The sequence below is a fragment of the Puma concolor genome, chromosome A2 (assembly GCF_028749965.1).
Source record: "Puma concolor isolate L17-30 chromosome A2, mPumCon1.1.hap2, whole genome shotgun sequence".
Taxonomy (NCBI): Eukaryota; Metazoa; Chordata; class Mammalia; order Carnivora; family Felidae; genus Puma; species Puma concolor.
In genome coordinates, this window is record NC_141668.1 from 24,160,577 (window position 1) to 24,173,761 (window position 13,185).

Consider the following 13,185-nt stretch of genomic DNA (forward strand, 5'->3'; position numbering starts at 1 on the left):
CTCTTCTCTGCCCCCATCTCACCCTGAGGGTACAAATATATTTTCATTCTTAAATATTCTGATTTTCCTCCTCTAAAATATAATTACAAATAAAAACCAGTATTCTAGCAGTTTATGGTCCTATGATAAAGAGAAAGTAAGTATCCCAGTCCAAGGAAACTAGCCATTTCTGCATATTCCTCTCTAAAACTCCAATCTACCTCTTTGGGAATTTTTTTTTTTTTTTTTTAAATTTTTTTTTTCAACGTTTATTTATTTTTGGGACAGAGAGAGACAGAGCATGAACGGGGGAGGGGCAGAGAGAGAGGGAGACACAGAATCGGAAACAGGCTCCAGGCTCCGAGCCATCAGCCCAGAGCCTGACGCGGGGCTCGAACTCACGGACCGCGAGATCGTGACCTGGCTGAAGTCGGACGCCTAACCGACTGCGCCACCCAGGCGCCCCAGCCTCTTTGGGAATTAATACAACTATCTTTCCTACTTTCTCTAACTGAATTTTGTTTTAGGCCTGCTTTAATTATAGAGACTAGAGAGAAATACACATTAGTTTTGAAGGTAAAATAAAAAATCAAATGTACAAATTTAAGATCCGGCTGCCCAAATAAAACTTATCTCTAGTCATCCCCTTGGTAGTTGAGGACGGATGGAGATATAGAACAGTTAAAAGGGATGGAGAGAAACTTTCTTCCAGGGATGACCTAGATGACCTATACTTTTGGTCAGAGCTCTAAAGAGGTAGGAAGAATGTGAAAGATTGACTCTACAGATAGACACCTGTATCTGGCTTTTATTTCTTTAATTATTATTTTTTAAATGTTTATTTGTTTATTTTGAGAGAGAGCAAGCGAGCAGGGGAGGTGCAGAGAGAGAGGGAGGGAAAGAATCCCAAGCAGGCTCCTTGCTGTCAGTGCAGAGCCCAACAAGAGGCTCGATCTCACGATGTGAGATCAAGACCTGAGCTGAAATCAAGAGTTGGACACTTAACTGACTAAGCCACCTAGATGCCCCTGTATCTGGCTTTTGTCTTTTTTATTTTTTAATTTTTTAAAAGGTTTTATTTATTTTTGAGAGAGAGAGAGAGAGAGACATATTACAAGTGGGGGAGGGGCAGAGAGAGGTAGACACAGAATCGGAAGCAGGCTCCAGGCTCTGAGCTGTCAGCACAGAGCCCAACACGGAGCTTGAACTGCAAGATCATGACCTGAGCTGAAGTTGGACACTTAACCCCCTCTCCCTGTATCTGGCTTTTAGAGTTTAGTTTTATTCAGAACAGTTTCCAGTCAGTTTTCACCTGTTCCATGAAAGCATTCCCAAATGCCAAAATGTAATATTGTGTATGTCAAAATCATACCTGTACAGGTAATAACAATATCCACTTGTCGGATGACCTCGTTTAATTTCACCAGCCGAAATCCATCCATACTGTAAAAATAAAACATGATCAATTAACCTAAAAATAGCAGTTGGGGAGCCTTCTGCCACAGAACTTCAAAAGCTGTCACTAAGTTCCTTTGGTACCCACACTGTCACTTCTTGATACAGTCAGATTATTCTTAGCAGTGAAAAATTCAAACCATCTCCTTTTTTCATACAGGACAAAATAAAGTTTCCTTTGTATCACTGCAACTTAATTCTTCCTGAAAATAAGGAGCCAGGGGTTACCGTGACTTTCTCCATCTGAATGTCTAGAAAGTACAATTTAGCCACTGAATCTTTGAAACTACTCTCCCCAAGATCATCAACGATCTCCTGGATGCACACCCCCACCCCCAAATCCTTAGACTCTTATATTACTTAATTTTCTTTGCTACATTAAACATTATTTACCTATTTTTAAAACTATACTCCTTGGAGTCAATGAAACTGTTCTTTCCTGGTTTTCCTTCTACTTTTCTGAATAGCCCTTTTCAATCTTAATCTTTAAATGTTGATACTCTGTAGAGTTCTGCCCTTGACTCTTTTCTCTATTCTTTCAGTATTTGTCCATACCCTTCCCTTGGCTGCAAATGATTCCTCTTGGTGGCTGATCTGCACAAATATACCTTTAGGTTAGATCTTTCTGAAGCTTCAGAGCCATGGATCAAATGACCTACTAGATAGCTTCTCCTGGATGTCCCATAAGAATCTCAAATTTATTGGGTTTGAAAAAACTCATTATCTTTTCTGTACTCTCAAAATCTACTGTCTCTTTTTTTATTTTCTATCTTGATCTACAGCATTACTGTTCAGCCAACTGTATGAGCCAAATAAACTAGAATGTCCTAGCCTACTGCTTCTCCCGAATTGTTGTTTTCCCTTAATTCCTTATAATCTCTTGAATTGGTCCCTTCCTCTCCATATATGCTGGTCTTGCTTATGTTCAGGTCTTATTACTTCTCACCTGGATTCCTATAGTAGCTCCTGGCCTGATCTCATCATCTCTAGGTTTATGTCTCATTTATTTTGCAGAGTAATTTTCCTAAATGCAATTTAGATCATGTCACTTCCTTGCTTAAAATACTTCAGTGAGATTGCCTGTTCTCAGGATAACACCTAAAACTTATGCAGATATATGAGTATATTCACATATGATTCCTACCTCAGATATTACCACTCCTGCAATTTCCATCTCTTAAATATGCCCTGTTCTCTCCTTCCTCAGTGACTATGCTCCTTGTGACATGTTCCTTGTGTCTGGAATTTACTTCCAGACTAAGAAATCACTTACTCAACTTTCAAGACTCAGCTCTATTAACATCTCTTTCTACCCTGCCTCTTTGTTATTTAGTTAGATATTTCTCTCTTGGCTCCTTCAGAAGCACATGCTGTTTACCCCCATCATAGCACTTATTCCATTCACAGTGGTTATTTGCGTGCCTCTAAAAGCAGGGAACTTGCCTCATTCATATATTCATCTTATTCATCCTAAGCACAGAGCACAGTACCTATTATACAGTAAGTGATCAGTTCATGTCTATAAGATAATTTGAATCAGTGTCTCAATCAATATGAAAACATGTTAATGAACCCTGGCTCAGAGAAGGCCGACAACTCTGTCGGGGAAATTTGTGGTTCATGGCTAGGATGTGTGAGGAGTAGAAAGAGAGGGGGAAATGGGTATAACAAAATCTTTATGCCATGCCTTATTCTATCCTGGGTGTCTTCCTCTGGAGGATTAATGGTAAAGATTGGGTGGGTTATGGAGGCTACAGACAATGGAGCTCTGCAGTAGTTTTCAGGGACAGTAGTATTTTCATCCTGATGAGGACAGCAAGAGACCATTTTAATAATATCTACTATTTAGCAAGCATTTATTATGTGACAGCAGCTCAACACTCTATGGAATTATATATTTATTATATAATGTATAATCATATGTAATAATTATATAATTGTTTTACTGGACTTTCGCAACTCTTTGAGGTAGGTATCATTAGCCACATTTTATGGATGAGACAAGAACAATTTTTTAACCTTAAATTTTGCAATAATTTCAAACTTAAGAATTACAAGAATAGTACAAACTCCTATACTCCCTTCACTCAGAGACAGCAGATTTTATTTGGATTTGTCTGATGTTTCCTCCTGATGAGATTCAGGTTATACATTTAATGGAAGGATATCACAGAAGTGTTCTTTTCAGAACATAGTAAGTGTTCAACTTATTTCTTTTTTGATCATCCTTTTTTTCAAAGGAAGAAGAGTTGGGGTGCCTGTCTGGCTCAGTTGGTGGAGCATGCAACTCTTGCTCTGGGGTCATGAGTTCAAGTCCCATGCTGGGCGTAGAGTTTACTTGAAAAAAAAAAAAAAAAAGGAGACGGAGGCGCCTGGGTGGCTCAGTAGATTAAGCGTCCAACATCAGCTCAGGTCATGATCTCGTGGTTCATGGCTTCAAGCCCCACGTCGGGCTCTGTGCTGACAATCCAGGGCATGGAGCTCAGATTCTGGGTCTCCCTCTCTCTCTGCCCCTCCCCACCATTCTTGTTCTCTCTCTCTCTCTCTCAAAAATAAAATAAACATTTTAAAAAAGGGAGAAGAATTATACATGGGTAAAGGAAGGAACTACTTGTTCTCTGGCTCAAGGCATCCCCTTATTATTTCCACAGGAATTCTAAATTTTAGCTTCTCTTATAGTCTCTGCTGTCTCCGAGCAGAGCTCCTTGATCTTTGAAAGAGAGGAGCTCACATTTAACTGCAGCATCTCTCAGGATCTGGGCCCCTCTAAGATAAAATGTGGCATTAACCAGGCCATTCTTTGGTGACAGTTACAAGATCCCACATTAGATGGTGGCACAGAGAAAAAAGCAAGTTTCCTTTTGCATGCTTACCAGGCTTGAAGAGCACAGATGGGGTCAATCTCAGTTACATACACAATAGAGCCCATGGCTTTTAGAGCAGCACAGCACCCCTTCCCCACCTGAAGAGGGGAGAAAGGACACATAATAAGGAAAGTCAGTGAGAAAACAACATCTTGAAGCTTCTGGTAAACTGTACCTCATTTTCCACCCCCAGAAGGAATTTCACTGAATAGATTCATGTTTGGGGAAAAAATAAGAAAAAAACAAACAAATGAATGCAGTTCATAAACAAACTCCTAGCCCCTGTTTAGCACATGCATGTACATAAGAACACCCACACTCACGATTTATAATCAAAACACAAGCTAAGAGAACATCACAAACAGTGCACTGGAATAAATCAGAAAATCAACTTAAGAAAAATGGCAAAAATGCAAAGGGAAAAAGAACGATTGTACTTTGACCAGAGGGCCTCTAAAGTTACATTTTTCCCATCTAGAGTGGTAAGTGAATGGATGTTTCTCACATCCATTTAATGAAAAAGTCTAGTATATTTCACCAAAATAACATTTTATACATCCAATAAGCGAAAGGTTAAGCTTTACCTCTCCATAGCCACAGACAACCACCTGCTTTCCACCAAACATCATGTCTGTTGTCCTTTTAAGTCTGGGGGAAGAAAAACCATTAAATCAGAAGAATCTCTCATTTCTCCTTTGAGATTAGATAGGGCCCCTCTGTTTTCATGTTTGTTTGTTCCATTTTGAAAGAAAGCCTGGTTTCTGTACTATCTAATGATTAAAAAGAAAGGTGGATAAAACAGGTACTCTCTTACTCCATGCTATCTGATCCATCTATATGTGAGGTGTTTTTTTTTTCTTTTTTCCTCTTGTTTTGGGAGTGGTGCAGAAAGGAGGAAACTATAGATTACAAAGTAACTTTTAAACAAAAAGCAATATACATTTATTATATGATTTTTGGAAATAAAAGATAGAAGAAAATAGAAATAACATTTTTTATTTAGGAGACAAAGTTCTAGCTTAATGGAAACATTATTCTAGCTTATTGAACATAAGAGATAACACTGATAAACGAGTGCTACATTTAGTAGTATCAGAATGGCCATGGGGCACCTGGGTGGCTCAGTCAGTTGAGCATCCAACTCTTGATTTCGGCTCAGGTCAAGATCCCAGGTTGTGAGATTAAGCCCTTCGTCAGGTTCCACATTAAGCATGGAGCCTGCTTCAGATTCTCTCTCTGCCCCTCCCCCGCCCATTCATTTTCTCTCTCTCTCTCTCTCAAAATAAATAAATAAACTTAAAAAAAAAAAAGAATGGCCAATAGGTCCCTCATTAATTCAACACAGAAGGTAATCAGCAACTAGATGGCGAAGACCTTTGAACACACCAATACCAACTACATGAGATAGTTTTCTGGGGCTGCTTCTTTCTCAAACATGTTCTACTTCTTTGTCTCTGATTCTCTATGAAGCTAGAATAGTGCCGTATTGGTTTTAGAGCCTCTTGGAAGAACTTGTAGGAGCAGTTTCTGGTTTCTCTTTAGATTCAGCTGGTCTCCTTTCTCTAGGAATCCCTCACTAGGCAGAAGAAAGTTTTCAACTAAAACCAGACTATTCTGAGATAGTTCCTACAAATATTTGTGACTCTTTCTATTCACTTATCTGTTTTCCTTTCCGGTAGACAACAGTCCATAAATGCCCTAAAGGCAGAGTAGGAATTCTATCTTTTTAACGATTTGACAACTCCACTCCATAGGAACTAGTACAACTCCACGAGCCACAGTAAAACTCAATAAATATAAAATATTATTCAGCCATAAAGAAGAATGCAATCTTACCATTTTCAACAATACCGATGGAACTAAAGAGTATAGTGCTAAGTGAAATAAGTCAGTCAGGAAAAGACAAATACCATATGATTTCACTTATATGTAGAATTTAAGAAACAAAACAAATGAGCAAAGGAAAAGAGAGAAGCCAAAACCAGACTTTACTTTGTTTTTTTAAAGAAACAGACTCTTAACTATAGGGAAGAAGCTGATGGCTACCAGAGGAGAGGTGGGTGGGAAGATAGGTGAAATAGGTGATGGGGATTAAGGACTGCACTTCTTACTGAATCACTATATTATACACCTGAAACTAATATAACAGTGTATGTTAATATTAGCTAGTTAATTAAATTTAAAAAACATCAATTAGGTACAGAGGCAATTCTTGTTTAGTGAAGAGAGTAAGTCTGGCTGGGCTACTACCATAGTCAAAAGTCATGGTTTAGAAGAATGGTCCTGGAATGGCTATCACAGCAAAGAAAACCAACAGATCATATTTATGAGCTTCCCTTGCTTTACTCTCAAGCTTTTCTGCCTCTCTTCCCAAAGGAATATCAGTTGCAAAGCTATTCATACAAGCTATTAACACTTCTACGTAGCCAGAACAAGGGACAGTCTATAAACTGATGGATTGATAATTTACTTAAATGTCCAGTCTATGTGATAATACTATTGACTCTATAGAAGTAATAATTACCAAGAAATTGAATTTGCATTGAATATCTCCCCCACCTCTCCCCAAAAAGATCTGAAAGCAAAAAGCTTCCCCTAAGATCAACTGAATCCTAAAACTTAATGTACAGTGTTCTAGAAAGAAGGGCAAGGGAACTAACATTGAACACCAGGTTCATACCTTATCTCCTTTAATCCTCATAATAACTCTATGATGTAGATCTTAATGTCACCATTTTACAGATGAGGGACTAGGCACAGAGAGGTTAAATAACTAGTCCAAGACCTAAATGATAGAGCCAATAATCAAACCAAGCCAGTCCTTCTGGTTCTAATGCCGGTGGTGTTGCAAACTGCCTAGGGTCCCGGACTGGTTAGTAATGTGGCCCATAGGGCCTTTCTTAGCTTTTCCATTAACCTAAACATGATGGAAACCATTTGGCTTGGCAATATTCTAAACCAACTTAATAGTTTTACATAGGGAATTACTGAGTCTTCTGAACAAGGATGAAGGCGTATCTGGACACAAGTGTAGAAACAGAAACTAGGTATTGGAAGAACACAGTACAGTATCTGGAATATATCTAAGTAAATTTTGTCAGATTTGCAGTCCTTATAGATTTGAAAAACTTGAAATGCTTCTGGGATGGACTCTTTGCTCAACACAATTTTTCAGATGGCCAGAGAATTATATGCTAGTTGGGGTTTACATTTTTTTTAAGTTTGTTTATTTTTGAGAGAGAGAAAGACAGACCATGAGCAGGGAAGGGGCAGAGAGAGAGGGAGACACAGAATCCGAAGCAGGCTCCAGGCTCTGAGCTGTCAGCACAGAGCCTCAGGCAGGACTTAACTCACGAGCCACGAGATCATGACCTGAGCTAAAGTCAGACACTTAACCGCCTCAGCCACCCAGGTGCCCCATGCTAGTTGGAGTTTAAAAACTGGTAATGTGACCGAAAATAGGAACACTAGGAACCTTTTCCCAAATCATCAAAGATATCCAGCTGTTTAGGACTTTAGTTACTGTCTTGCAGGACTGATAGGGTCACAAACTTTGCACCAATAAATAGAGGCCAGTTTGACTTTTTAAGTACAATAGATGTGCTTGTAATGGGGATAGCAATGGTAGATCTGGGTTATAAAATATCAAGTATTATATGGTGATAGATCCAGAGGTGCTACATGAATCATTTCCAGAAATAACCAAAACCAAAACACTGAGAACCTCAATTCAACAACTCAAGTTCATTCCAAAGATAATAAAACATTACCCATCTAGAATGGATTCACGGCAACAGTAGAGGTTGTCAAATTTCTGTTTGGTGACAGAGTCATTGACATTCATGGCTGGAACACACAGCTTCCCGGCCTTAGATAGCTGGTACAGCCTGAGGATGAGGGACATCAAGAAGAACACAAAACCGTGAGATAATGCAATCTACTGCCAGTCTCGTAACAAATTACAAAAATATGTTGATTGGGTAGGCATCAGAGCATGAGACACTAGTTTCATTCCATTAGGTGCACATAGAGAAATAAAGACTACCTTTCTAGAGTCTGTACACAGCTTAGAAATAAAGATCTTAGTCACAAGGCATGTGAGGAAAATCTTTGACCCACCTCTAAATTTCAAGTATTAAAATGTAAAATTTTAAATTGCTTATTGGGGCACCTGGGTGGCTCAGTTGATTAAGCGTCTGACTCTTGATTTTGGCTCAGGTCATGGCTCAGGTCATGATCTTCCGGTTCGTGAGATGGAGCCCGGCTTTGGGTTCTGCACTGAGCCTGCTTGGGATTCCCTCTCTCTGCCCCTCCCCTGCTCACGCTTGTACGCGTGCTGTCTCTCAAAATAAGGAAATAAACATTAAAAAAATATATTGCTTACTTTTACTTCCCCCTTTAAGTTATATAAAGAGTAACTTTAAGTACTGTTTAATCCCACTACTCTAATGCAACAATTTTAACTTTCAAAAATTTTTTTTTTTTCAACGTTTATTTATTTTTGGGACAGAGAGAGACAGAGCATGAACGGGGGAGGGGCAGAGAGAGAGGGAGACACAGAATCGGAAACAGGCTCCACACTTTGAGCCATCAGCCCAGAGCCTGACGCGGGGCTTGAACTCACGGACCGCGAGATCGTGACCTGGCTGAAGTCGGACGCTTAACCGACTGCGCCACCCAGGCGCCCCAACAATTTTAACTTTCAAATAGTCTCAATTTTATCATCTCAATACAAATATCTAGAAATATGTATACCTATATATAAGTTTCATTTTAAGTTGTAGCAACTAAAAATTAGAAACAGGTGTTTATTCAAAATTCATCCCTTTCTAAGAGTCTGAAGGTCCGGTATGTTAAAAAAGATCACAATATATTGAAGCAGAGACCGTCGCTTAATCAGAATTCACTTCCCTAAAACTTTCATTTCATACTTTCAGTTCTTGTTGAGTGAATAACAGTAAATGGAAACGGTTTCAATGTTACTCAGAAAATTACTGCTCATTTGAGAAACAGAACACTAAATCCTTGTTCTCTAAGTCAAAATGTAAGCTCTATGAGGACCCAGGTTTTTGTCTATTTTGCCCACTGCTAGATCCCTAGCACAGTTCCTAGAGAAGTTCCTGGCTCGTTGTACAAGTTAAATCAACATCTATGGAAAAAACGAATTCATCTAAAAAGGATAAGCAGTCATTGCATTACAATGACTTGAAAACATGAGGACCACACTTGTTGCCTTACCTGTCCCCCACTCCCAATTTTAGGTTTGTTATTTGCATTGTTAATTAAAAAAACAAGTGTTCAGACTCAGATCTCATCACCTCATAGCAGGTTCCAATTTTTAACATAATGTACTCTACAGGTATGTGATTATCAGAGTATATACCTAGGCTGCATAAAACCAGGTATACCCATGTCAAATCTTACCTGTGGACTCCAGTAACACTCTCCTCCACTATGCCCTTGATTTTTTTGAACATATTAGGATACTTCTTATAAATCCAGTGAGTAAGATCCCCTCCATCATCCAATATCTGCAATAATAAGCATCAACAATATCATTTATTTTGCTGAAGGCTCAGGGTTTCCGGTGTTGCTCTGGGTCTTTTATCCCAATTTCTGCCAATTTACAGATATTTCAAATTTCCTATAGGGTTATGCAAAGTAACTTAAAACCAATATAATGACCAGTCATTACCCTGAAGTAAAAGGCAACAAAGGGTGAAAGGTCACTGTAATTCTCACAGCCAAATGACCTTCCCACACAATACAGCTACTGTATCAAAATACACAGCAACGCAAGGAGGATTTTCTTATGAACTAAGAGCTGAAGTGGTTATCTAGACAACTAGTTCTTTTTTTTTTTTTTAATTTTTTTTTAACATTTGTTTACTTTTGAGACAGGGAGAGACAGCATGAACAGGGGAGGGTCAGAGAGAGACGGAGACACAGAATCCGAAACAGGCTCCAGGTTCTGAGCTGTCAGCACAGAGCCTGATGCGGGGCTCGAACTCACGGACCGCGAGATCATGACCTGAGCCGAAGTCGGATGCTTAACCGACTGAGCCACCCATGCGCCCCGACAACTAGTTCTTAAATGCACTGTAGATATTTAGAAAGCCTGACCTTGATATCGGCATATTTCTACCAGTTACATTCAGGACTTCAATTACAGTCAGTCAAAGCTTAGTTTAAATAAAGCCAGATAATTAGTCTCCCTCCCAGAACAATGGCTTATAAAACTGTATTTGTTAATCCTTCACTTCTCCCAAAGCATAGGCACTATCCTACCCAAGATATCAGGCAGCACGGAAGGGTTTTGCCTAGCGAAACCTCACACTCTTTATAAACCAAATTAAAAATAACTTGGGAACTGTGCAGCATGTAGGTGTGCAAGCATGCCTCTGAACAGCTCATCACCATTTCAGGTTGGGATTAAAGATAAACACAATGCCGTGCCCACTGGAGCTTTAATCGGCAGAGGAAAGTTTTTGAATTATAAATAAGCTAAAGAAAGACCAGCTTAGAACGCTCTTAGGCCCTAGGCTGTGGCACTTCATTCAGCCCTTCACCGAGCTGTCAGAAAGGCTTAGCAGGACTTTCCAAATCGTTATCCCTGTGAAGTCCTCACAGAACTGCGTTGCCCCCTACTGGCATGCACCCATTGTGGAGTCTCATCAAATATCAACTCTACCACAAGTGCCCCCAGTGCCACCCTGGACTCCTGGGTACACAAATTCCCCCACCTCATGTCGAGCACCTAAGCTCTTTTTGTGCTTCTAGGCTTGCTCCCCATCTTGTTTCTCTGACTTAACTAAAGTTTGTTTGAGAGCAGGGATCCAAGGCAAGACTCTCATTAAAATACATTCGCTTCATTCTAAAAGTTAATGCTCCATTTTCTCCCAGTAGAAACCCTCAGAACAGGGTTTCGGACCCCTACCCACATAAAAGACCAGAGGCATAACAGCCTGAGCAACTGGAAACTCTGTGTCTTAAGTCCCACTATTCTGGTCCACTTTTCTTTTAACAGAGGGATCTAATACAGGCAGGTGGTTGCTATCCCTCAGATTTATTTAATGAAGGTAGCCCCTAATTCTCACCATGGTATTCTATTGCAGAAAATTCTTGCCACCAGGGAATCTTCCTGAGGTTGGAAAGCAAGTAAAAGTACTAGATCTCGATAGGATCCCTAGAGGAATGGGCTCTACTTGCTGGAGTGACAATGGTTTTTATCTTTGTTTAGTTTCTTCATCAGTTTTTCCAGCAGTTTGTCCTGGCCCTATAGTCTGTAAATGCTCTCTGGTTGCAATCCTGTGTCCTCCCTAAATTCTCCACTCTAAAATTAATGCTTTATTCCCCATAGAAACCCTCTGGCGTATCTCCTTTCCGTCTGTCAATCAAACTCCTTCCAGTCCCAGTTAACTCTGTGGGAATGAGCTGACTCATCTCACAGCTGATTCCTCCCTCCCTTTAAGCAGGCTATTAACCCAGCTTCCTCACACCAGCACACGGTGCAATGTAACCTGGATCCAGAATCCAGAAAGAGGATGCTTCTCTCCTTGTGCACCAAGTGAGGCCTGCTCTGCAATTAGCAAGCAATAGTTGGAGTAGAGCATCAAGGCTTCTTTTTCCAGTTGAGTCCTTAATTTCTCCTCTCTTTCATACACAGAAATGCTTATGAAGTAGGAGTGCCTCATATTTTGTGCAGCTTTTTGCTTCTCAGTGAAATCTAATGTGCTATAAGCCTTCAAGAACCTGATTTTTTCAAAAATGAAACACAAATAACATGAAGCGAAATAACCCCAAGCTTCTCTTTGCCTAGTCGTCTTTCTTCAAGTACAGAATAAAGAGAAGAAATTTGAACTTGGGATCTCTTCAGGTTTACTATAAATTCAGCATGTGACTCTAGAGAAACGCTAAGCACCACAGGAGCTGTGTGTGTGTGTGTGTGTGTGTGTGTGTGTGTGTGTGTGTGTGTATGTGTGTGCACATTTGGTTTACTGTTGTTGGACGGGAGGTAAGCAGTAGAAGGGGATGGTAACTCATTAACCTTGCTTTTGAGACAGCCACGTGTGAACCCTGAGCAGTATTTTAATGTTGCTGATGAATATAAATGCTTCTAAGATCAGCACCAACAATTATAGCACTTTGAGGCTAAGTTCAATATTCTCGGGGTACCCTAAACATAAGCCCACAGTTGTGCTGGAAGCACAGGTACATCAGATAGAAAAGGAAGCATTTTGCTTCCTTCCTGTTGAGACACCCTCTCCCCTGCCAGGGCCCCCTACTCTGTCCCCACCAGATCCCTCAGAAATTGTGCTAGTAGAAATCTAACTCACCATGTTTGGCTGCCAACCCTCCACATTCACACATCTATCAATGCACCACCAAAAGTCATCTTCTGATTCTCCTTTCCAGGCAAAGACAGGAAATCCTGAGAAAGGGGAACAAAGAGAAACTATTAAAGCCTGAAAAAAGGGCTGCCTCTAAATTTTGACAAGATGCTGGTTTTCCCCATTTCCAAACTCTCTCATTCTGCTCTACTCCTTGGCTTGACTTTCTTCACTGATTAACATGGTCTTCAGCCCCTTCATCCACTCCTTTGTCTCTGGTGGTCATTTTGCTTTTAATATACAAAAGAGGACAAACAAGAGGGACAAGAGTATGATGGATGCTAAAAATATGACTTAAGGGAAAAAAGAAGAGACAAGAAGTAAGTACTTCTTGACCCAGTCAAACTGGAAGTCTCACCATTTCCCAACCACACTTTGATCTTTCCTGCATCTAAACTTTAGTCATCCCATCTTCTTCATCAGGAAAACCCTTACACTCTTCTCTGTCTGTTAAAATGTTGTCATAGCCCAGTTAAGTGTCACGTTTCTAACAAAGC

General features: G+C 40.0%; 1 protein-coding gene across 9 annotated transcripts in view; it reads right to left on the reverse strand.

Annotated features, from left to right (window-relative positions):
• Positions 1-13,185, reverse strand: part of AHCYL2 (adenosylhomocysteinase like 2) — a 169,363-nt gene that overhangs the window by 15,821 nt on the left and 140,357 nt on the right. For all 9 annotated transcript variants that reach the window (XM_086690493.1, XM_086690483.1, XM_086690530.1 and 6 more), the window contains 6 exons: positions 12,635-12,729; positions 9,723-9,829; positions 8,069-8,185; positions 4,883-4,946; positions 4,308-4,396; positions 1,352-1,422 (listed from right to left, as the gene is read on the reverse strand). In XM_086690493.1, coding sequence (XP_086546619.1) covers positions 1,352-1,422; positions 4,308-4,396; positions 4,883-4,946; positions 8,069-8,185; positions 9,723-9,829; positions 12,635-12,729 — 543 coding nt within the window. The remainder of the gene's footprint in view (positions 1-1,351; positions 1,423-4,307; positions 4,397-4,882; positions 4,947-8,068; positions 8,186-9,722; positions 9,830-12,634; positions 12,730-13,185) is intronic.